This window comes from Poecilia formosa, unplaced genomic scaffold (assembly GCF_000485575.1).
Source record: "Poecilia formosa unplaced genomic scaffold, Poecilia_formosa-5.1.2 Scaffold523, whole genome shotgun sequence".
Classification (NCBI taxonomy): domain Eukaryota; kingdom Metazoa; phylum Chordata; class Actinopteri; order Cyprinodontiformes; family Poeciliidae; genus Poecilia; species Poecilia formosa.
The window spans coordinates 159,542-185,899 of NW_006800462.1; the positions used below are offsets into that span (position 1 = coordinate 159,542).

General features: G+C 43.1%; 1 protein-coding gene across 5 annotated transcripts in view; it reads right to left on the reverse strand.

Annotated features, from left to right (window-relative positions):
- The window catches only part of nrp1a (neuropilin 1a), a 77,330-nt gene that overhangs the window by 37,844 nt on the left and 13,128 nt on the right, over positions 1 to 26,358 (reverse strand). For all 5 annotated transcript variants that reach the window (XM_007540189.2, XM_016664882.1, XM_016664884.1 and 2 more), the window contains 3 exons: positions 15,812 to 15,993; positions 7,015 to 7,242; positions 2,593 to 2,748 (listed from right to left, as the gene is read on the reverse strand). In XM_007540189.2, the coding sequence (XP_007540251.1) occupies positions 2,593 to 2,748; positions 7,015 to 7,242; positions 15,812 to 15,993 (566 nt within the window). The remainder of the gene's footprint in view (positions 1 to 2,592; positions 2,749 to 7,014; positions 7,243 to 15,811; positions 15,994 to 26,358) is intronic.

The window sequence follows — 26,358 nt, forward strand, 5'->3', positions numbered from 1 at the left end:
TCAACGGGGTCACCGTGTGTACGGCTTGCGGTCTTAATGTGCAGCTGCATGTGCGTGAGTTCACGCCTGTAAGTATGTCAGAGTACTAATAAACTGTCTCGCACCTCTCCCGCTTTCTCTCCGTGGAAAAAAACAACAACAAAAAAAACCCCCACATCTCTTTAAGCCAACATTATTAACCAAGATCATTGAAAACACAAAGAGGTGTTTTGTTTTGCCTGAGCTCATATCTGATCATGTGGCTTACCGAGCACGGCCGGAGCTTAATGACTGAGAAAATACAAGAGAAGGAACAAAAATAAAAAGGATAAGATAAGGCCTCTTTTCATCACTTTATCGCATCTCATCAGTGGTTTTCAGCTACCCTTCGCCTCGCCACGTAACAGCATAAAAAAAAATATTCAAAAAAATCTACTGTGCATTATGCATAAGGGGATTATGAAAGATTCAGTTGGTACAAGCTTAGAAAAGCAATGGTGATGTTTGGGGACTTTCTATCTCCAGAGCGTCTGAGATGATGATGCAAAAGCCAAGCAACTCGCTCTTCAATTGAGGTATTTACCGATGGCAGGTCAGATAGTCAACCGCTCCCGTCTAATGGCGAATGTAAAAAGTTGCGTTGCACAAGCTGACTTAGGAAAACCACCAGCAGTGGCAGCTCTGCTCATTACATGGAGGCAGGCCTTGTTTCTCTTGTTTTGTCTGTGCTTCAACATCATCTCCCTTTCCCCCTTTGGGCAAGACAAAATCCCTTTTGGAGATGATTAGTAGACTTGTTGAAAGTCATCTACCTCTGTTGCTATTCAGAGATGGACTGTGTGCGTGCGTGTGGGTGCGGGTCCCTGTGTGCGGGGTGGTCTGGCTGCCGGACAGATTTATGAGCCTTACCAGAGCTCGTCTTCCTTAATGAAATGTTTAGATGGAGCGTTTTGCAAAATGGGGTCAGCGGGGGTCGAGCCCCGTGACAGCGATGTGGCATGTAAAAAGCCCTGGGGGTGTGTGTGAAAAGAGTGTGTGCTTGGGCAAGCTGCTGACAGAGACCGTCTAGGCAAACGTGTTCCGCGTGAGCCATCGCTGCAATGAAGAAGCGGGAGGTGTTCGTTTAATAACTCTTAAACTCTGCTCAGCAACTGGCAATTTGTCATAATTGGACAACATTTGCTTTCCGCCTGGATTATTCCTCCTCTGGTGCTTTAATCTGCTTCCCTGCAATTCTTTTACACATCCTTGCCTGAGTTTAAGCTCCTCGATTTTCCTTAACCTCTCTGGATGTATTATGTTTTTTCTACCTCAAAAATGGTTATTGGTCTTCTGAGCCGTAGGAATCTAAAACATAGTTTAGGGGAGATTGCACAGGTGCTTTGAAAAAAGCACCATATCTTTAAAGGCAATAGTACCTTCTGTTTGCTTAACACTTAACTCCAAAAGGTAGAGTTAAGCGACAGTTTAGACAATATTGTGCTATTAAATGAAAAGCTGCAACGATTACAATGTTTACTGACCGATGCTCACACCTTTAGGGAGAATCATGTAGTATGACTATAAGTTTTTCATTGTATCAGGCAATGTGAAGACACAATAGAGAGTGAGAGAAATGTGGTAGGACTTACTCTACATCCTATTTGTAACCAACAGATAGCCCAGTCATAAAAGTGGAACTTATGGAGAACCATTTCACTCTGCCCTTTGGGTTTATGTGAGTGCGTCTTAGAACCAGAGGCAAAAGCCCCTTTGAAAGAATATTTAGGGATGAAAGAAAGAAATGACTGAAATAACAGAGAAAATGTGTTCAAATTCATCACTGAATTAATGTGGTTGAATTAATTATTGTGGCCAACCAAAAGTTGTGTTTAAGGTTTTACCAATGTAACATTTTTCTTTAGATGTTTGTACTTAACCAGGAAGTGAAACTGCTTTTTGGATTTTTAAAAAGGAAGTCACACAGGTCTGGTTTAAGAACTTCCTTCTTAAAGAATTTCATTGAAAAGAATTCAAACCAAGCAAGAAACAGTAACATACATGGTAAAAAAAAAAAAAAAAGAAAAAAAAAGGTCTGAAATAAAAGTAACAAATCATCAGCATAAAGTTTAACTTTCCTGTTGTCTTGAATAAGGACTATTGACCACGGCTATGTTAACTGCATCAAATAACAGTGGACTAGGCTGCATACCATGTATAGGGATGAAAGGTTTTGATTTTTGATTGTTAGGACACATTCAGGCTCTACTTAATGAAGTGCAAATCAAAAAATGACAAATCTTCCCAACACAAACAGATCAATTTCACAAATTTGACGGTTGTCGTATTAGTCCACATTCTCATTATTCAATACATTGAGAAGGTGTTGAATATTAAAATTTCAGTAGTAGAAGTGAAACATGTTTTTGTTTTTCCTTGTTTAATGAGCTTAAGAAGCTTCATAACAAGAAGTGTGGAGCTCGTCCTGTGTTAATGAATCTGAACAGAATGCAATAAAGGTATAGCTATGACTTATGAGACAAAAGACTTATATAATGCTTGTTTATCATGGCCGTCAGAGTTTTTACAGTTATATCAACGGGTTCCTCTTTCTTCGTTATTGAGCCAGCTCACCCTCTGGGACGGTCCGGTCGAGGACAGTGAAGTTGGCAGAGAAGCCTTCCTTAGCAATGGCGCTGTCGGTGTTGATTGTCAGAGCCAAGATGCCTGTGTAGGAGATGATCCTGCCGGGGGTGTTCTGACCACAGTACCTCCCGATATAAGGCCCGACTGTAGAAGGAAGTGAGAGAAAACCACAGACATTACAATTGTGCACAAAACTTTGTCAGTAGTTCACAAGTGTCAGAAAATGTTTTTTTTTGTCTTTTTTTGTTGTTGCAAATGCGCTGTTTCCATTAAATATTAAATAAAAATAGAAATAAAAATAACATGAATTAGCTTGTTCACATAAGTCTTTAAAAAAAAACATGCTGCGCCACGAGCCTCCAACCACTTCCTGTTGTCGTCTTCTTCGTGGTTTGCGCGCCAGTGGCGACATCTGGTTGTTGGTCACATGATTTGTGCCATGCAAAAAAAAAGCTAAATAAACCGATTTCTATACGGCCAAAAAAACCCATCTAATCCTACAGCAAAACAAGTTTTTTCGAAATCGGAGTGTTTCCATTAACCAAACTTACTTTCAAAATATCAAATTAAGAAATGTTATGTTCAGTAGAAATGCAGAAAATAAGTTTGTCCAGGCGAAAAGCCTTTAAAAACATGCTGCGCCATCCTCCTCCTGCCACCTTCTGTCATCTTTTCCCCCAGTGGTAACATCTACTTGTTGATCTTGTGACTTGTGTGATGTGAAAGATGTGTTTCCATTGCAGTTTTGTGAAATAAACAGATTTCGATTCGGCCAAAAAAAACTAATCTCAGCCTAACAACAAAAACCTTCCATCAAAAAACTTCAAATTGCGCAGCTTTATGGTCAATAGAAACGCAGCTAGTGTTAGACTTAGCCTAACTCAATATTTTTTGGGTTGCCTCAGCCGTGTCACACAGGGGTTTAATTAGTAACTTCCCCCCTACGGAGGTGTGAAAACTAGTGTGTCAGTGAGGTATGGCACTGACCCCATAAAGAGGAATGAGAAAAACTTCCTGGCATTCCAGACCCGCTTGCCTGCCGGACACAAAGAGAAAGAAGGGTGACCTGTGGTGTGGGGCCAGGTCACCGTCTCCGTCTATTTGCTCGGCTGTAAATACCAGGAACCCCGGACTCATTTTCTTTGACGGCCGCTGCCTGGCTGGTTTTGCAAAGGAAGTTAAACAAGTAGAGGCAAAGCGGTGGACAATACGAGAGTATTAAAAAGATAGAGAGCAATAATAAAAGAGAAAGAAGTACGCCTTCTACTCGGAGGATTGAGAAGAATGGGGGAAGATCGGGGAGAAACTTTTAGCAGGAGACAGAGATAACGAGAGAGGAACCTGGGGGGGAGAGAGCGATAGGAACGAGGGGGAGCGAGAGAACACGGCGTCCTTGCTCCAGTACTTTGATGTGTGCCATGATCCATGCCCGTATATGAATGTGTGTTCCTGTCAGTGCGTGGGGACCTGCAGCTTATCTGCGATTAGTAATGCTGTGATCAGCGGCGAGTGACAGTCCTGCCTCCCCAAGGCCTCCTGTCATCCAAAACATGCCACTTCCAGCACAACTCCGACATAAAAGGCAAAGGCCAGGCCGCGGGGGTGCGAGACGTGGGAGGGAGGTGCTTATGGGGCAGTGGTGTGACGGCTCAGATTAATCTTCGTAAACCAGGTGTCCGGTATATATTTGAGAGAATACGGTGTGCATTTAGGCCCAGTAAGACCTGGGCTCAAGGAAAGGAGAAGGAGAAGAAGAAGAAGAAGAAGAAGAAGAAGAAGAAGAAGAAGAAGAAGAAGAAAAGCCTATCTACCGGATTATCTGCATGACTCCACTGTGGTATGAAATTTTAAAGAACCTTGCCATAAACTCTGTGCCTGGCCTTCTGCAAGGAAGAGGAAGAAAGCCAGAGGTTCTTCTTTTCTTTGCCAGCGCCTGTCCAGTGAGGTGTACTTTGAGAGGTGAAGGGTGTGTGGGGGGGAATAAGGAGGTGTGAATCCCCGGCTGCTTGCCTGGACATCTCCAATCTCGGCACACTCCAGCAGCAAGCATGCCTCCTGTGCTAATGCGCTATCGATCCGGCAGGCACAACAGGAACCGCCTGGCAAAAGGCAACACTCTATTTTCCTCCCGTGGTTTATTTTTATACACCGCTATCTGTCACGCACAGCAACCTTGAAAGGGAGTTATGGAGAAGAAGAAAAAGAAGGAAAAAAGAAGAAGTTCATGACAAGTTTCTGTCACTGTTGGACAAAAGGAGACCTCATTTGTTTTATCCTACCACTGTCCTCAGTTAATTTTAATAACTGGAGAGGACAGGAGAAAATGGTCCCTGCTGTCTTCTGTAAAAACTGTCTCAGAAGGCGATAATAACCAGAAATGTTCTCTCTTTTTTTTTTCCTCTCTCCTCGACCCTCTGACAAGTCTTCTCAATCAGGCGCGAACCTTGGAAATGAGACACGCGAAAGCTCGAGGGGGAGAGCCCGCGAACGAGCCCCGCTCCGAGGAATCAAAAGGTCACCTCTACAAAGTTAACATCTTCAGAGATGTGAACTTTAACCAACCAACCCCACCCCCTCCGGAACAGGCGCCTGTGATTAACACTTCAACCTTATCACCCAGAGAACGCACGGAGCAGCGAATACTGATGCGCACCGGGATAAGCATAGCTAGATTTAAAAAAAAAAACAAAACATTCTTTCAGTTTTCAGCCACAGACGGGTGAGACAGGCTTTCATCTCGCCTGCACCCGGGGTTGGGATCGCCGGCAGAAAGAAAAACTTCAAGATGTGATTTTGCTCGCCGAGTTAAAAGACTAATCTCAGGCTGTGGAAGCAGTGCTTTGAACCCTCCTCGCCCTCATCTCAGCCCCATCCCGCTGACTTATAAGATGAATAGATTTTTGAAAACTGTTTCAGGGCAGTGTTTGATTGTGCATGTTTGCATGAGTGTACGCCAGCAAGGTTTGGTTTGAGTCAGGTCCGAAACGGTTTAACTGAATGAATGAATTAGCTGGGGTAGCTTTGTTTTTTTTTGTTTTTTTCTACCTCATTGGTGGGAATTGCAAGGAAGTTACCCAAGGAAATTCCTTTTTGAGTCATTTCCTGTGAAATGGAATTGTCAAATGAAAAAAAAAACCCTCAGACCCAACATCCTAGATTAGACCTTGAACTCCCAAATGTATTGGCCCGAAAACATTATCACACACAGCCAGCCTGTGACATGAAAAACAAAAGAGCGGAAGCTCTTTTTTGCCTCTCAAAGTACAGAAGGAGTGTTTGGCACTGAACAACGACTAAAGTTAAGCTTATGACGTCTGAAAGACGTCTGCACACCACCGGGTCGGGGTAAAGCTGTCTTACTGTGCGGAGATGGTCATTTTCTAAAGAAAAGCTGTAATAAATGAAACTGAAACCAGTATTGTACAGAGAAAATCCCTTTTCCTTGGTGTTCACAAAGTTTGCTAAAATCTCGTTTTACTAATAAAACTGCATTGGAAACCAGCACCAGCAAACAGCTTGTACTAAGACCATTGGCATGTGAAACATAGCAGAGGCACAAGCAGTGAATAGATGGTAGACGAAAGGCAATATCTGCATTTCTGCTTCAACAAATGGTTCACAAACCACAAACTTTGGTGCCCCTGAGTTGGTGTTTAAATGCTTCTCCAGTCCTAAGGCAATTCTCGAAAACCATGGAAAGTGTCTTCGTGATGCGTTTTTCACAAACCTATTGAAAGTTTCACGAATCTGAAACTTTTCCAATTGCTTACCAGTTGTTGACTCACTGTGCCTATTTTTAAACAGAGTGTCCAGAAAGCTGCCACAAACCATTTAGAAGTGGTGGGAGCATCCTCATTGCTTTTTGTTACAACTAGAAGTCTTTACTAGCTCACCCCGTCAGCAGAATAGGGCGAGTCAAAAGCGACTGTCTTTCCAACACCAAAATAAGAGTGTCAAACATTTCTGGGAATAAGAACAATACTGACTTCCCCAGATAAAGTTATCAAGTCACAGTAGATGAATAGTGCTTAAATGACATATGTTGTGTTTAAGATTGCAATATCTTGTGACATGAGATTCTGTCACACCATCATTTTTCCAAAACTGATACTAAATTGTAATAACTGAGTAAAGCTTTTTCAATGAATAAGTAGACATTTTATGATTGAAAATAGCTCAGATACTTGACGTGAATTTATTTCGCAAATTCGTGAAATCAGGCTAAACTTTGATATACCGTTGACCTCTAAATGGCTGAAAAATGTTTCCTAAGCAATGAGTAGAATATACGTCAACAGGCATCAGTGGTAACCATGACTAAGTGGTGATTTAGGATGAGCTAATAAATATAATACTACTATTTGAGTTTTAACTCAAATAGACATTTCAATGTGTTGTTTTTTTGCTCACCTCCTGGAAAGCCGTCCCAGATTTCCAGCCGGTCATAGCGGCAAAAGACACCAGTAGGGGGCGTTGTGTCAGGTTCAAGCTCAAAGCTCTCAAACTCCAAAATGATTTCCGACATCTTTGGGGCGAAGATCATGAAGGTGCAATCGAGGTTGTTGGGGTACTTCTCTGGAAACCCCGGAGACTTTATGACGCCGCTGTTGGAGGTGAAGTTCTTGGAGCACTCGGGACCTACAGAAGCAAAAAACAAGACAGTAAATGAGAGGTTGGGAGAAAAAGGGAAGCACAAACATATCAAAATTGTGAAATTGATTTGTCTGAGCTTCCTCTGCTTCCCATCTGGTCTGTTGAGACTAGAACAGTTTATGATCCTAAGTTGAGGGACCACCTTCATGGCTCTATTCATAAGGTGCCACATCTGGATCTCTTAACTTTGCCCCTGAGTTACTCTTTGTTTTCCTCCACCGCTTTTTTGGACAAATGTCACTCCACATCCCACTGTGTATGCTAAATCAGTGATTCCTGGAACATCTGGACCAACCCTGTAAACATTTGTCAACGGCCTCAATCACCAGAGTCACAGAATGACAAATAAACAGTTTGAGTCAAGCTGTGATTCCTCCTTGTCTCACGCGCGCATGAGCCCTCATCCAGATATGTCGGCAAAACCTAGGGGAGGTGCTCAAGCCTGAACGACGGAAGGGTGAGCAATGGCTGCGCATACATCAACGCACACACTCACACAGTTTTACACGGAGGAAAGTCAAAATATTTATGCACAGCTCCCCAGAGAGTTGGCTTTCAGCTGATGAGGAACGTTAACATGCTTCCCATAGTAGCTGCCTCTCATGAGCACAAAATTATGATTTGTAAATGAATGACATGTAAATAAATAAATAAATAAATAAAAAAACTTACTCCCAACAGCTGAAAGATGATTTTTACAAGCATAAGGGGAAACGAGGTTAGGATTTGCAGGCTCAAATCTGGGTCCAAGCTTTGCTCAATGCAAATACATATAACATCAGGAGAAGAAAAAAAAACGGAGAATTACTGTCATTCAGGGCAATTATTTGGGGCCATTAGCGGCAGAAATGTACCCAGGATAACATCATTTTCATGCCAGTCTGGCAGCTGGCGCTATGAGTGCAGATGGGGCCAATAGACACCAAAATTGCAGGGAGTTATCGCTGGATAGAGCCGCTGTGCTGCAGTCACTGTAGCTTAAATGAATGTGGCAAACTGCTTTTTCCAGCGTCACTCAAGCATCTTGCCCGGCTCCTAATTGAAGACCATCAGGCCCACTTGAGACTGTCCACCAGCAGAGTGAGTGAGGGGCTGGAGAGCCATATTGATTTTCTTTCTTCCCAAGCTGAAAGCCATGGCAAGCAGCATTTTGACTCGAAAAAGAGTTGACATTTAGCACAGCAGCTAAAGTGTGGCCTTCGAGAACAGTGGGTACCATTAATTTCACAGCTTCCCCCTTGTATTTACTTCAAGAAAATGGAGAGATTTTGCTGAAAGATGCTGTTCCTTGGATGTAGTCCTGCACTTACCTTTGCTGCATTTGAGATAATGTCAGATGTTTTGTGGTGGGGGAAAAAAAAAAAAAACAATAGATGGAAGCCAATTCTGTTAAAATCGTTGCCGGAGAGTCGGAGTACTCTTCAGAGCTGTCGAATTTCCAATGGATATTGGCGTTAAATCTCACTCACTTGCCTGCACCCTGACACTTACAGCTGCCCAGAACAGATTGGAGGTTTGGGGATGGTTTACTTACAAAGGGTGCATTCACACCACCCCCGTGTAGTCCGCTTTAATCAAACTCTAGTTTGTTTGCCTAGAAAGTCTGGTTCATTTGGGGAGGAACGAATGTGATCACTGGAACTCTGAAAACCCTAAAAAAAAAAAAAAAAAACGAGGTCTTGTTTTGGTTAACGCAAACTCAGGCATTGTTTGAATTAAGTAGATGCAAGTGAAAAAGAACAGGAAGTGGACAGCAGCACAAAGCATACATTTGTTTCAGGTATAGTTATACCTGAAACAAATGCTGGTGTCTACTGCTTGAGGGAGAAATAGCTCGTGATCTTTTACCCAAAAGAAGTCCTATAAATGCTAAAATCTGAAGCTATACTCCATTTTTATTTACATTTTGAGAAGGAGGAAGTTGCACTCTTCTTCAGGGGTTTTTATGAGGTTGTCTTCAGTAGCCAGCACCACCACAGGCGAGAAGGTGAACAGGTTTCTCAAAGGGCTTGGGTTGTTTGGCCCAATGCAGTGTGAAAGCGAACCGCACCAGCTGAAAATGTAGCAAACGCTGCAATTTTGGTCTCCAATCAAGCAAAGTCTACGGGAGTATCAAGTGTGAAAACACCATTAAAACCCAAATCACACAGAACTCCCATACATTACCTTAAATGTGCAATAAGCTGGAACCTATGACTTTTCAGTTCCGTCCTTCTGCCTCTACCCTCTCTACTCGGGTTGTGACGCCCTCAACGTGACATGTGAGGCAACCAAACATTTATGCAGACATGTGTATTCTGAGTCTGTAAAATAACATTTAAGTACCTGGAGAGAATCCTCACAAGCATGTGGAGTATATGCAAAATTCTCATAAAACGTCCCTCGGCAGGATTGAACCCATGCCATTCTTGTGGGGACTTAACAGTGGTAACCATCTTTTTTTTGTGTGTGCAGCTCCTCAACGCAAGTATCCCTAACCAAATAAGAATACATGCTTATATATGTGGTTGTTTGTCCCTTTTGCCTTGTCCCACATCACTTGTCTTGCATTTTTTATAAAGACATTGATCCAGCTCAACTGTGCGGTTTCTCTCTTCTTACTGAATTATCATGACTGAGGTAAAGCCAAGGGCAAACCTCTCTACTGACAGCTTTAGTGTCCCTGGCTGTATACAAAGGAAAACAAAAATGGACTGGCCAGAAAGAAAGAATACTCCAGTTGCTCCCACTGGGCAGATTATCATCTGGCAGATCTCTTTTATCTACTACTTCCTTGTAAGGGAGGGGCTAACTCCCCAGCTTCTCTTTACTACACCCACAATGCTTTGTGCTACAATCAGTGATGGGAATATGGAGGGGGCTTTTACTGATAGCAGTCATGCCTTTCTGTGGTATTGTCCGTACACACACACACACACGCACACACACACACACACACACAGCTTGTGTTGACAGGGAGCTTCTGGAGACAAATATATTGAAGGGTCAATTGAATTCTTACTCCCTGCCCCCAAACTTAATCTCTGTCTCACCTTGTGTTGTTTTATTGGCTCACTGTTCATTGTTTCTCCTGGCGGACTCCATGCCGTCATGGGGAAAAAGGTTAAAGCAAAAAGCTTTTGTAAATACATCTGCAACAGAAAAGCAATAGTTTTGTCTGCAGTCCAACCACTTCTTCTAAACAAACAGCTAGAGTTATGGCCGGACGCTTAAGGAAGGAAAGAGAAGTGACCTTGAGCGTGCATTCACTAGCGCCTTCCTAAAGTGTCGTTTGCGACACGGCTCAGTGAGTGATTAGACTCTTTTCAATGGGTGAAGTTTGAACTTGGGGACTGGTACATAATGAAGCTCTGATTTTAATCTGGGCAAGTGTTCGAGAATTGGAACGAATCTTCAATAAATTTGCTACCGAGAGAGCGGGGTGTCTTTCAGGCACCGGCTTCCCTGATGACTTGTTTCTCTTCGACTCTATTAAACTGTTGCTGAAAGGTGGACCAGAGCTAATCATAGGAACAACATTTGGTCAAGAAAGTGGTACTAAATGTGACATTTTTTATAGTTTTTCCCTCTGCCTCCTTCCTTCTCAATGGCCCCATGTTGTTCTTTTTCAAGCTAATCACCGTTTCTGGCCAGGGCGACGGTGTTGATCTTGGACTGCAAAGGAAATCACCACTGTTTATGTACCATGTTGTTCTCTCGCTGATCATTACCCAGCCCCATTCCTCATGACTTCTGTATACTCACCCCTCACCCCTCCAGTTCATTTTCCCCTTATGTCACACTGACAGACGGCCTGATTGCTGGTGGAAAATTAACTCTTTCGGCACTACATCAACCATTAACCAGGAGCGTGTGGAGATCCAATCACTGAAACAGATGGGGTAAGGCAGGTTTACACTCACCGACACCCTTCCATACATCCTGAGGCTCAGCTATGCTGACATGGTATTTACCACATAAACTGCATTCTTGACAGGCCACCCCACCTCAGCAGAGGGAGAGAGGAAACCTGCCTGATAAGATGAGGTGCAGGCTGGGGTGCAGTCTACTTCCTCACCGCTTCAAAGAAGTTTGCTATCTGGCGTCACCATGCCAGATGCTGCCGGGCTTGTACCACTGACCGAAGCCCCAGAGTGCCCCATACACTCCTGTACACATGGCAGTGGCCTTTTTGTGAGATAACAACAGGATTTCTGAATGAAAAGTTTTGTTTTGTAGTGGGACATGGTGAACCTACTTCCAACAGAATTAGTTGCGTAATTCTGTGCGTTTCCATTCACCACATAATTGCGTAATTTGAAATTACAAAAATAAGTTTGCTTAATGGAATCGCGCCAACTTCAAAAAAAGCTGAGATAGATGAAATACATCTATTTCTTAAGAAATTAAGAAATAGATGTATTTCTTAATTACATCTATTAAGAAATAGATGTATTTATTCTATTTCTTATACATCTTATAGATGTATAAGAAATACATCTATACAACAGACAATCTGCAGCTGGTTCCACCAGAGCTCTCACAGCAGTGAGAGCATGATTGTGTACAGTTGTGTCATCGTATGTGTTGAATCCATAGCTCTTCCGTAAAAATTGCCGACCACAATTTCCTCATACGTAGCCGCTCCCAAGTACAAGGGTCTTGTTGCTCTAATACCTGAATAAGACACCGACATGTCCTAGCTAATAGAGCCACTGCTGCCAGTTTGACCATGTTTTCTTCTCTGGTTTATATAATTTATCTTGTTCTTCTGTGTTAAACCTGTTTTCTTTCCTGAACAAACCAATTGAAGGCACTAGTGCTGTCTGCGTTTTCTATGCATTATTACTATGTTTTTGAACTCATGCTACTCCTTTGGAGCTCATCATTTTAGCTGTCACTAATGAGTCATGTCTTCCTATAGGTTTCTTCCTACTGACAGAGCTATTTTCCCCTATTGCCATCTGGATTCCGAGCATGAGGGATTGCCGTGAGTGAAGCTATATTTAGCATATAATTTGGATCTGCATTGGTTATTGCAATGACATTGTGTTGTGAAATTGTGCCAAATACATGAAGTCAATGGACTTCCGAATAAGACTAATCTCGAGAAACAAATGGTACATCTTTGTTAGTTTTAGGTAACATGATGTTTTCAAGTTTTCCAAGTTAACCCCGTGTTAGAGTAGCACATTGAGGCTCTCTGGCACAACTCTAACCCTAAGAAGAACAATAGCTTGGGAGTTACAAATCTTAATTATGACATCCTTACTTCATTATTTCTTAAAAAAAAACAAAAAACAAAAAAAACAACCAAGGCAACTCCTTTCAGCTCAAAAACTCCTGCATGCATCTCATTCCCTCCCCTCCTCTCCTAGTCTTGCCACTCTTTAGCCAGTGAAGCGTCGCTGCCAATTTGCAGGCTATAAAATAAATAGCCCGTGCTAATTAAGATGGCTGGATGGGACCGAGGAGTGGAGAGGGGTAGAGAGAGTGATGTGGAAGCAGCCAAAGGGAGCCACAAAACAACCTGTTCCCTTCCAATTAAACACTTTGCAGGCCGCAGCTGATAAAAGCCAGAGTGGTGAGAGCCAAGCATTTTCAGGAGTGTGTGTGTATGGGACGGGGAGAGAGAGTGTATTTAGTTTATGGCTTTGGTGGGGTCAGCGTGCCCATGTAAACATACTTGTATAAGCTGGCACATGATCCCAAAGGAGGTGTGTGTTTACATATGTTTGCTTTGCGGGTTTATTTATCTTCCGTGTGACCTTTTGCTGGAGTTTAAGTCTTTGGGATAATCATGGCAATAAACAGCCGGCGTTCTCTGTGTTTTCCTTCATTGACATGCACAAGTGCAAGCCTCCCGTTCCTCTATCTGTTATCAGAGCATCTGTGTCTCATCATTAACGTTACATGTGTTAGCCAACACAATGTGTTTTTTTTGTTGGTGTTTTTTTCCCAGCTAATACCCTGTGTTTGTTGATAAGCAGTGCTAATCAGCTAACTTTGTATCTCCCGTTCTGCGTTGGCTCTCGTTTTCTCTTTCTCTCTCTCTCTGCCTCTCTCTCTGACTCCAACAAACAGAGCTGCTAATTGATCTCAGAGCCCCTTCTTTTTGGCGGGAGAGCCAGCACCGCCGCAGTCAAAACACCGAGCAAATTCAAAGCGCAACGACGGTCTGGATCCACTAAGGAAGCAATGGCACACCCGTGGTTCTCCTCTCCACAGGGGGCCAGAGAGTGCTGGGTGCGAAAGAGCCAGATGAAAAGCTTTCTGCCTGCATCTCCCTCCCTCAACCCCTAAACTCCCCTCGTCCTCCCCAAACTCCCGACTCGACTTCGGGTTCAATCAGCGAAAAAGGCACAGCTTGTCTTCAAGCTCCAACTATTTATACTCCGGTCTCTGTTGTAGCATATTTTCAGCTAGATCTGTTATTTTCTCATCCAAGCTGCTCGAGAGCGTGTTCTGCTTCGTCAAAGGACTCCCGCCCCAACACGGCTCATTTCTAATCAGCCACCGCTAATAGGGGAGACCGGGGAATACCAAGCTAATCGTGAAAAGAATGTAGCAATTTAGCCGGCCTGTATGGAGGTTGGGGGGGTGGCGGGGGAGCTGGAATGGACCAGCGTGTGCAGATGAGTTTGCGTATGTCTGGGCAGAGAGCCGCTTTGATCTCTTAAATGGCCCCGCACTCCGCCAGCTGCCCTGCTGCCGCGGCGACGACGCGCAACAAATCCAGCCACTCAAACACACGGATTAAAACGAAGGAGGAACCTCGTCGGGCTATTCATCAAGTCTCCGAGGTCACGGGGGGCCTTCCCCCATAGACTGCTGCTAAGGTTAATTAATGAAAGTGAAGACTATACCACCTGTCTGCTTACTAGTCACTCTGGAAAGGCTCTCCTCATCCTTCATCTCCCGCCAGTCCAAACAAAGGAAGGCCGCCTATCAGCAGGAAATTCTTCTTCCAATTCTGCTGTGCTCTGATAAGACAGACGTAACCTCATAACATTTGAGCCGACAAGCCAAGTTCTGCTTTTTTTTTTTTTTTAATGAAACATTGGGAACAGTGACATTATAAGGACTTCCTGACGTGGTGCCTGCTTAAAACGGACCGAGTTGTACTTTCTCCCTTAACTGGCTTTCCAGCTTTGCTTCAAACCGCCCCCCTGTTGACTGCCATCTGATGAGAAGGGAAAAAAAACAAAAAACACTTTAACAACATTTGTTCAATCACTGCTCAGCAAATTATAGCTTTGCTTATAGTGTAATATTTCACACCAGAAAAGAAAAAAAAACTGCTACAATTATGAAACATATGGGCCCATGATTCATTTGTTTTGAAAGAAGCATATTGCCTGCCATATTGCATTTGCATAATGTGGCGCTCTGACGCCTTGACTAAAGCACAAACAAAGCATGAAATTAGACAGAGTCTCGTTCTCCCTTCGTTATCAAGATCCTTCCTCCAGTTTCCAGACTATCGCAGATGCGGCGGCGGATGCATTGGCGGCTTCAACGGTCTTCTGTGGCATCTGCTTGCTTCAGAACACTGGGATCTGGATCTGGTGCTGGACGTCACGCTCTACTTCGCTGCGTTCCAACTCAGCTTTAACTCGGACTGCTAGTCCAACTTCTAAACTTGTAAAAGATACCACAGCGCCTTATAGTGAGATTGCAAACTGACAAAAGTGGAAATAAAGTATTTACTACAGCAGTTTCCATTACATTTTTTAAAAATACGTCAGGTTGTTATGTTGGAGTTCAATGTTGTGATTTTGATGGGTTATATACCAGTAGATTAGCAGTACAGTTTTGATCTGCCCATTGTGATGAACCAAAAGTGCTCTGTGCATGTTAACATGGACATCTGGCAAAACAAATACTTTCTGCTGTGCTCACACTAGGAATCAAATAAGGAAAAACAAAAATAGCTGGTTTTTTTTTATTTTTTTTTTAACACTTTCAAAATCTCTGTTTATGGTGTTTCCATGTGAACTGGACATCCAAAAACTGTTAAAAACATGATATAGGAGCCCACTTGATTCATGCCCAATTCAGAGCTGGCATCTCAACAACACTGAAGAGTTGTTGAGATGCTAACAGTCGGTTTTTCCTGACTGTCGTTCCATAAGGCTTCAAATGTAAGCTAAAGAAGTCAAAGAAGTCACGAGCTACAATTCATTTGGTAAAATTTCTAGCCTTGCACTCCTTTAACCATGCTTAGATTCTTGTTTGATTGAATTTTGATGTGAATAATGTCAACGACCTTGCCTCCTCCTGGCGCAGTACATCTACTACAGTGTTTCTGACTAGAACACCCTGTCAAAAACATCTAAAACATTAGAGAAGTGGTTTCATCCCCAACATCTCTATGTTGGGGAGCCATATTCTCCCTTTTCCAAAACAGGAGGTTGCACCAATTCAATGTTTTGAATCAACTCTATTGGAGAGATGTCTAAAACTTGCAAAAGTATGATCCTTACGGACTGAAATTGGGAACCATTTAATTAAAAAAATACAATGCAGATACATAAAGGAGTTCAGGAAGGTGAAAGCATAGTTTGCAACTTACCCGTCTTAAAGATCTCATATCGGATGGAGAATCCGGCTCCGTGTGTCTCGTAGTCCGACACAAACTTGATAAACAGCTGGTTTCCTGAGGAGACGACCGCTGAGGGGGCGATCTTCCCGCAGTACTTCCCCACCAGCTGACCGTTCTCGTCCACACCATCTCGCACCTCCACGTAGTCATACCTGTCAGGAGCAGAGCGAACAGAGCCTCAGAAGTGGGGTTAACATGCTACAACATGGTGTTGCTCTCCATTAGGAGAGCTGTGCTTTTCAGTCCTCCACCGGGAATTTAGGGAGGAAGTTCAGTGCCTAGACGTATATACACAGGAACAGAAACACCATGCTGCAGAGCATATTGTGTGAGTAATGTAGTGGAAATAAAACACTGTGCTAATGAGGCTTTGGGTAAAAGCTAACAGAACAGGTGGGGAGGCGATTTACGTTCATTACAATTTAGACACAAACAGTGAGAAGGTTTCCAGCTCCTATCAGCACTGATGTTAGGGTTCAGCAAACTACTTTAAACAGACAGTTTTTGCAGGTGCACAATGCTGTTTAAAAGCACAATAAAGTATCTATGTTATCTTCAGTTGTTAAAAAATGCTATATACATCTAATTTAACCCCCTGAAATTGGGTCTCTGTCTCTTTAAGAAACTCCTGCTCTTTCTGAAACTCCGCCTTCAGGAAGTTATCATAACGTATTTCCTCTAATAACCCTTCAACAACATTTTTTACACTGATTAGTAGCTCCCATAATGAGCTCAGTGGATGTGCAGTTCTACCAGGTATTTGCTAATTGCTGCTAGCTAGTCTGAAGGAGCTGAGTGGGAGAGGGCTGCTCTGTGAGGCTTCAGCAGCTTGGAAACTGAAGCTCTGAGGTGGAGCTTTGTCCTCCAAGGCGGAGCTAGGTCCACCCAGTTGTTTTGCACAGCTGAATGGTTGCTACAGGAGATTAAAGGATTTCTCAAACATGCATGAAAGAATCAAGTCAACACTCCAGGTATGTTTTTGATGAGGGAATAACATTATAACACAATGTAAAGCTCAACACAGATGATTTTGCCCCTTTAAGTACCAAATTCAAGCTAAGTGGTTGTTCAGATCCAGTCTAACCACCGGATCACACTCACAGCATTCCTAACACATTTAGGATAAAATATAGGGCTGGAGCTTAATTACATTTTCTGTTTTTAGAAAGAGCAGATGTTAACAGGTATTTATAATCCACACACTTCATCATCTCATTCAAGCGGATTTTCAGACTACCGTCTATGGAATGGGATTACATTTAATTAAGTCAGAGTGGAGTTTGGAAGTAAGCGAGGTGAGCTTTGCAGGGACACGAGCCGCGGCGCAGAAACACGTCCGAGGAATCTGGCGTGCAAAGACCTAAGCTGCTAAAGGAGAAACACCGAAGGTCTAGCCAGCGAGGGTGGTCCCAACAGCCTGTGGAGATATCGGTGTGTGCGTGCGCTCTTGGGCTCTCGTTAAAGTCGACAATAAACGCTTTTGATTTGCGGTTTTCACTCCAGTGCCTGCCTATGGTGGCGTGTGCGCATGGGTTTGAAGGACAGGTAGAGACGACTTTTCCATGCCGTGTTTTCATTGAGTGAAAGCTCTCTTTTTTTTTTCCCCCCCTTTTTTTTGGTAGGTTTTAGGTTTCGACTCTTTCTAATTGCTCATAATGTGAATTTCTGACATGTTTCCAGCATTGCCGGCTACTTATTGAATATTTTCCCGGCGTAAAGGCTCGTGACCGTCACCTCCGTCATCATCAGGGAGCAGATGAATAAGCTGTAATTCAAAGACAGTCAAGCGGAGATTAATTTTGATGTATGGGAGAATAACAAGCAGCAGGTGTGTGGTCACGTTCAGTCATACACACACACACACACACACACGCACACACACACATCTCCTTCTGTCTTCTCAGAAAATGTGCGCCCCCAGGCAATAGGGGCCTATTTTCATAGTTTTGCCTGATTCCCAAATTACTGTCAAAACATCAAGTCTCCTTAGTGATTCTGAACTCACTTAATGCATGGCTTTTTTTTTCTCTCTCTCTCCCACCAAAACGTGATTTACACTTTGAATGGCAGTGCTGTCGGGTGAAATCATTTAGTTGCGGTTTGACATGCATCAACACGCAGGATTTGACACCTTATTTTTTTATTATGTTTTATTTTTTTTATCCTCCACCTGTGTTAAATTTTGAAAAATAATATTTGCAAGATGGAAGTCTTGTTACGGGGAAGGGATTTAGAGGAAATGGGAATGGAGGTTATGAATATTAAGGCGAGACGAGAGGACAAAAAAGCGCCGCTGCTCCCGGTGGAACAGAAACCGAGGGGATGACTCGGTTCAGCTCGACTCCAAAACATTCTTGTGTAATTTAAGATTCACCACAAAATAAGCTAACATTTTTGTCACCCTCCAGCCACAAATTTAAATGCATTTTATTGGGATTTTATGCCATAGACCAACGCAAATAAATGTCTCAAAGTTTGGTGTGCAGGTTTTTAAGATTCAGATCTTTATAGGTGTTTCACTGAAAACAACAACACGCCAACAATTAGTATTTAACAAGAGGGCGTGGCATTAAAATGCCACTGCTTCAGCCAATAGAAGTTCAAAATGCAAAACTTGCCGATCAAAAAACATTTAAAGCGCTGGTTGGACTAAAAATGAATAAATACATAATTCTTAAAATGTGAAATCTCTAACTTTAAGAGACACCAACACTCTATTAAAACTCAGTGGTTATTGCTGCTGGTAATAGCAGGTATTGCTGCACTCCATAAAGTGGATGTCATATTTAAGGTGGAGAAATCCCTTCATATATAACTTCAGAAATCATCTGACTGTTTTTCCTCCTCCGTATTCATTTTGTTGTTTTTAGAAATCTATCTGCGTTTCTTGGGGAATCTTTGCCCTGCTCTGTGGTTTTTTGGTGTCTCCATGTTTCTCCTGTGATTATTTTGTGATTTCAGTCCAGGTCTTTTTCCTCCTAATTCGTCAGGCCACCAGCTGTGGAAACAGCCCCGCTCGGCTTCCACAGGCACCGCTTTGTTCCACCTCCCCCCTTTATCAGCTATGGCTCCGTGAAAGAAAACACTAGTTTTGCATGTTGTTTACAGTGTGTTTCTCCCCTGTGCTGTGATCAAACATCCAGGAAGTCACTCATTTAATGGGCTCCTGTTAGAGTGATGTCATACCATCTATTTTGAATAGAAGTTGAGATTTTTTTTTCCAGCCACAAATGATTGAGCAGAAGTAGTAGGTATGAATTTTTTTTGGGTCTCCTGGCTCACAGCAGAGAGCATTAATCTTCCCATAGCCCTCCTCTGGTCTATCAGCAGACTTATAATTCACCTCAGATCCTCTGTCTCTGCAGCTATCTCACCCTTCCCCGCATTGCAACTGCCAAAAGCCGAGCTTTGCCAGACGCCTTGAAAAATTGATGCTGAGATGCATCACCGAGACGAGGAAGAGCAGGCCGCATTAGTACAGCCGGGGGAGCTCTGCCGAGTGTCGAAAACGCATATTGTGTCGGGTGAAACGGTGTGTTGGCATTTGCAGATAAGTAGCATCACTCTTCTTCTTTCTTTTTTTTTTTACCAATCAAAGAAGAAGAAGTTGTTTACTGCATTTTTACTCCGGCGTATCATCAGCTCTGATGGCCCTCGTTAAGACGACGCAGCGGGGGGGAATGGAAGGCAGATGGAAGAGAGACGCACCCGTTTCGGGAAGAAGGGGGGTCCTCGCTGTGAATGATAGGAACCTATCTCTTCAAAATATCTCTATTTGTGCCTAAATGAGTGGCGCGCCAACCAGAACTCCAACGGTCCCGCTCCGGTGCGTCCACACTCCCCCAGCTCGGTTAAACACGGGTCCATCCGGGCCCTCGTCATCTGGAAGGCGTTTACTGGGGGAAGCGCTCGGCTGGGCGGTCCGATGTCATCGAAAATCTCTCCCATTGCCAGCTGTGCTAAATGTAGCTCCAATCTGTCGCTCTAAGCACCTGTGGGTACTCGCTTCTGTGGTTCAGGGCCTTTTTGGGGATGCGACAACCTTGATCTGGGATCATAAAACAAGTTCGTGGTCTTGTCCCACTTAGCAAAAGCCCCAGACACAATCACAGTTTGGGTGTTTGTTGCACTGCTCTATTTCCCCCTGACCTTTCAAGTTAAAAGTAGACTCTTCTTCTCAGCTGGATGTGAGGTGATGCTTATGTTTTATGACTTCTATTCCATTTTCCTCTTGACAATACAATCCAGTTGAGCCATGCAACTATTTAGCTTTCAAGTCTGCTTTGGGTCTTGGTGGGCAAAGGCACAACACACACACACACACACACACACACACAAAGACACACGCCCACACCGATAAGTACACGCACATTTGGACACACGGTGAGCAGCCTACCACAGCGCTAATAGTGAAAACGCTTTGCCAATCCAGTGGGGAAATTAAAGAGAAAAAAAAAAGAAAGAAAAGGGGGTAGGAGAGTAAGGGGGAGAATGTAATTCTCAACGACCTTCGCTTCACCAACCCAAACATATTAGGCTGCCTTCTTTCTTCAGGCACAGAGAAAAAGCAATCCGCCAGTGTCAAACGAGAACATTAGTCCTCCGCGCAAAGCTGAAGAGAAGGCGACAAACCGGCAGTCTAACAATATAACAGTTATATTGCCTGAAGCTTTCCCATGGAAATAATCTGTCCTCCCGCTATAAATGTCTGCTTGATATGGTTCTACAAAGGCAATGCAATCTGAAGCAATGGAATAACGGTATGACAGACTGTATAAGCCTCATAGAATTGGTTAGCTTCCTTAATCAGACCATTTATAAGTCGGGGCCATTCTGCAGAAAACCCCAGAACAAGACCTTTTTCTTCAGCTGCATCCACAACTACAACGTCTGGCCTGTTTGCTCGGGTTTCTCTTTTCTGGTTTCTGGTTCTGACAGAGTGCAGCTTGTTGTTGGGGGGAGGGGGGGAGACATATGTCACCTACAACATGTCAAAACACCTCCGGGTAACACAAGTGGAAATACCTTAACAATGAATTCAGGACAGCTCTGTGAGGTCCAAGGAGAGTTAGCAGGGAGAGAGAAAAAAAAAGGAACCTGGCTGTCAGCTGTCAGAAATCTCCAGCTCCAGCAGATCTCGGGTATTAACAAGTCCCCGTCTAACAAACGGTCACTTGGGGCCCAGGAAAAACATCATTAACATTTGTACTGGGGCCCAAAGTCATGTTGATCTCTGAGTTACTGAGAGGGCTAACCTCGCAGGACTTCCACGCTGCCTCACAACCGCAAGGGAGATTCATTAACCCAAGCAAGGCCAAGAGGTTCCTTTTTTTTTCTTTGGGATCAATTGAGCCATAACTCAGTTGCCCTGGGCAGATACAGCTACACTCTCCAGCCTCTTTATTAGATACACCTTGCTAATGCCTGAGTTGTACCCCCGTTTCGCCCTAGAACTGCCACAATCTTTGTAGCAGTGTTTCAACGAGGTGTCGAAAATGCTCCTTGGAGATTTTAAACCACATTGCAACAGATTTGTCAGCTATACATCTGTTTACTGTTCCAAAACATTCCAAAAATCCTCCACTGGTCTGAGATCTGATGACTCTGGAGATCATTGGAGTGGAGTGAACTTACTTCTATGTTCAAGTTAGAGACAACTGTGGGTGGGTAGAGTACCCAATCATTGTACTTATGTCAGAGCAGAACATTTTTGTTACTCAAATAAAAAGTAGCTGTCCAAGAAATTCCTTAAGTAAGGATAAAAATGTATTTGGTTAAAGGTTACTAAAGTACTGAGTAACTGATCAAAACATCAATCATTTCATATTTAAAAATGACATTGTCACACAAACCAAAATATAAAGTCATGTATAAATAACAAATCCAGCAAAAGAATCAGTTTTGCAAATCAATTTATTTCACTATATAACTTATGTAACTTTGACACAAACAGCAGGTGTGTATCTGGTGAATTTTTGGCTAAAACGAGCTTCTTCGTTCGGTGAAGTTTCTTACAGGGGGCAGAGTATCTGGAAATTTTACTCAAGTGAACTCAATACTTAATGATAAAATTATTCAAGTAAAAGTAAAAAGCACAGCATAATAAAAATACTCTTAAAAGTATATTATTTTCCCCTAAAAGTTATTCAAGTAAACGTAACTAGCTAACCAACTCTGGTCTTCTGGACCCCCGGGTTGTGATGAACTGTGATGAGACTGAACCAGTCTACCACATTCAAAGTCGTCCTCATTTTAAAGCTCGGTTTGAGGAAGTCATCTTTATGTTATTGTTCACATCTGGAAACAATAACATAACGCCACACAACGCCAGAGGGCAAAAAAACTAATGTTTTGCATGCCATCCCTAGCCACGATGCTGCGGTGGAACAAGTCTGTTAATAAAGTGAAACCTGCCGATGTAGGTATCATTAATATAGTGCCTTGTGCCACAACAAAGGGAAAATAAAGAAAAATCAATGAGAAATAACTCAAAAGTACACATATTCTTTTTTTTTTTCTCGTTCTTTGTGTCGGCTATGCTACACACAGACCCATTGCCTTGACAATGTTACAGCTGTCAAAGATAAGCTAGCATAACTGAGCTACTTCCCTCTCCCTCAATATTTTTCATAAGCTAGCAGTTTTTTGCCCTCCAGGAAGTAGCCGGGGGCGGGATCCTGTGCACGTGACGTCACGTTGCAAAGTGTCTTCATGTATTGAGCTGCTCCAAAGTGATTTTCTTATCTGTATAAATAAGCAGCAGAACAGATACACCATCAGACATGAGAGAATATAGACAACCTCTGTAAACCATATCTACGTCTCTGTGCTTACAGCTACAAAAATAAAAATAAGAGAACCCTTCTATTGACTCGCACAAAGAGATTATTTTATTTTATTTTTTTCATCAAAGCACCATATCAAACTGCTTTGGCAGATGCTCGACCACAGAGCATTAAAAAAAAAAAAATCTACAGACGTTTAAAGCTATCATCATCGCAACTAATGTTGGAACTCCGCAGAACATAGCTGCAGGAGCTCCAGAATGTGGCAAGTCACTCAGCAGGGACCAAACCACCAACCAATCAGAGCTGCTGGCTTCAGAAGTGGTTCCTCCAGGGCGCGTCTGTTTTACACACCATATATATTTCCACAAGCATGGACGAAGATGAAATATACGGATGCAAAAGCCGGATATTTTCCTCCTGGTTGGCCCAGCTGTGCCCGCTCCAATAAGTGTCTGCGGGTGTCGCCGCCGCTCGGCTCAGCTCGGCTCGGCTCGGCGCTGCCGAATATTTTTAGATGCCATAGCTCGACGTTCCCAATCTCGCCGTGGCCACGAGCTTGTAGAGCATATTCCTATGCTGCAATTATCATTAGCACTGATGGATTTAGCATGCTTGCATCCATTAGCTTCCCTAATTACACTGTCGAGAGATCTGCTGTCGCCAACAATCAAATTAATGAATTTGGCTGTTTAGGCTCTATTATTGCATCCAGCCTCCCTCTGCAACATGCACAATAATCCTTTATTCAGAAATACAAGCGCACAGTGGCAAGATGGAGGAGAGGGGAAAGGATTTCTGCCCCCAAGGGTGGAGGCACAGTTTATAAGTCAGAACAGGGATGGGTGGAGGGTGTGGAGTTTTGAACGAACAAGAGAAAGTCCTCGATCGCTCCCACTCTAAGACTTCCAACACTCTGACCCCTGAGCAAGCGCAGTTCTGTTCAGCTGAAGCGCTTTCTGCTGCTATTACAGACCGCGACACGCCTTCGGGGTCGAAGAAGAGCTGCGCCTACTGCAATTCATCTTGCTAGGAACGAGTTTCTCTCCTAATTAAACATTTGAAGTGTGACAAATAGGTCAGAACAACCTGATTGTGTAGTAATCTCAACATACACCAGTTGCTCCAGCACAAAGACGGGTTTCGCCTGGTGTTCATTGAGACGTTTCTGGGTTGAGGAACAGTTTTCTTGACAGAATGTCACACCTTTTCAGACCCAGTCTTCTAACCACCCCCTGCTTTATTTTCATACTTATCCAATTCCAGACTTTTCCAGACTCCTTGAGGCTGAGTTTTGAGCTCATGACTCAAGAACTGCAAACATTTTTGACACTAACCAGTTCCAAAGAGAATTGTTTGTGTTATTCTGTTGAAAACTGAGACTTTTGCCCGAGTGTTCATTAAAAAAAAGGTTTGATGGCCCAAAATAAAGAAATGTGTCTAGAAAGCACAAAATGTTAACAAACAGGGCAACAAATGGTGATTATCAAGTTGTTAACTGTTATTGGTCCTTGCAAGGTTCATGATCATTTTCTTATTAATCATTGACTGGATTTACAGCATGACATATATCAAGAACCTCATCTCTGTTTCTATGACACATCATATTTTTTCCATCACAAATGTTGTGAGATTGACTAAGTGCCGTGATTTAGAAAACTGCTAGTGGCAAAATGAAAACACATTTCGTACTGCTAACTGGGCCTCAAACTTAAAAATTGCTGTGAACACAGCAAATCTGAGAGTGCAAATGTGAATATTCCCACTCGGAGTGTGTGCTTTTTACAAATGAAGCAACCCACCCTGTGGCTTGTTTAAAAAAAAAAAGTAAGAAAGAAAAAAACCTTCATAAACTTAGCAGTAATGGCCTTATATAGTCATTCTGACTAAGAGCTAATAGATCAATTATACACTCTCACTTGAAAAGGTTCAACGTTTTCCTAACACCACAGCCTGAAACGCTGTGATATGATTCACAAAGCACCCCAGCAAAGCTGGAAACTGGTATGAAATTCAAAGGCAAAAAAAAGTAACGAGAAGCAAAAGATAGAGGGGATGAAAGGCAGGCATATGTTTTCTCAAAGCGAGAGGGAGAGAAAAAGAAAGAGAACCTGCTACAGACCATTTCTGGCAGTCATTACTGGAGGGAATGGCTTCCATTTGTCCCACCTTGACATTTGAGAGCATCTCTGATTACACAGAGAGCGAGGGGGCGGGCAGAGGTGAGTGAGGAGAGAGTCCTCCACAGGGGTCGGTGGCGTGGCGCGGATGATGCGTTGTCGCTACAACAATGAGAAGTCAAGGGTAAAAATAACAGGGAGCTGGGAGGGAGGGACGATGTGGCCCAGCAGGAGGTGGACTTTTACAGTTGTGCCTTTTAAACAACAACCTCTCTGCCTCGTTCTTGTTGCTCCCTCTCCCCATGAAACACCTGAGTGACATGAATACAATGACATCCTGCGGGGGTTGGGGGGGGGTTGTTTCTTCGAGGTTTGCTATCCGGTTTGAAACTGCATCTGATTTCATGTTCTGATTCCAACGTTACAGTTGTGAAATAAGTTTGGGGGATGACAGAATTGTTTGGTTTTGCAAACGATGCATTGAATTTAGTGCGTCAGTGATCTGACATGTAGTAGTTCATTACAAATTACTTTTTTTTTTTTTTTTGCTAAACTACTTTATAGCAAATCTTAGTTGGTCATTTTGTGATGGGAGAAGATTTACACCTATCACCTTGTTCATGCAGCGAGTCACAACGCCACAAAGTGGCTCAAAAACCTTAAAACCCAGGAATCTGAACGCTATCAATAACCTGTGAATTAATCTACAAAAGCAAGTGGATCAACAGATACCATCAGACTGATTAATGACAAATAGACTGTGTATTATTAAGTCTAAAAGTCCCCAAAGCACTTCACACTACATTCAGTCATTCACCCATTCATGCACACATGGTCGCTAGCTACTGGATACCAGCCACAGCTGCCTTGGGGCAGTCTGTCAGAGCCGAGGCTGCCACCGGATCCTCTGACCAGTGGGCACTCGGGTGAAGTGTCTAGCCCAAGGACACGACACTGACTGTGGGACAAACTCCTACCACCGTCAATACCCATCAAAATCTAACTAGTTAGACTGAATTTCAGAAATTGTAATTGTAAAAATGACTTTTTGGCTGTAGTGGTCTTTACTTGACAGCGAGTTGACAAGAAAACAGGTTGTGAGAGAGGGGGAAAACATAGGGCAAAGGTCAACGGGCCTAGACTCAAACCCATGACTGCCGCATAGAGGACTGAGGCCTCTATGCATAGGTCGCGCTCCCACGTACGCTGAGTTCTAACATAAATGTTAATTTTATCTGTTAGTAAAGGTATTTCAGAGCCACAAAACACAACATTCATGTCAACGCCAATTTTTAGCATAAATATTGAGATATTTGAGAACAATTTGGACTAAGTAACTCAGTGAGATAAACTTTTAAGTAAGACTATTCCCATGTACTATTTATGGCTCAAACATTTCATGTGCTGGCAAGTGGCAACAGCAATTATACGCTTTCCTCCAAAACCACAGTTAGCAAGTAAATTGTCCGTCTGCTTCTGAAGCTAGCAGAGGGCCACCGACACGCTCCTGCATGCAAGGAGCGTATCGTACTTAAAGAACCCAAGAGGAGCAGAGGACAATAATGGAGTCAGAGCGGAGGTCAGGCAGAGGTAAAGCCATTGAAAGCTAGTC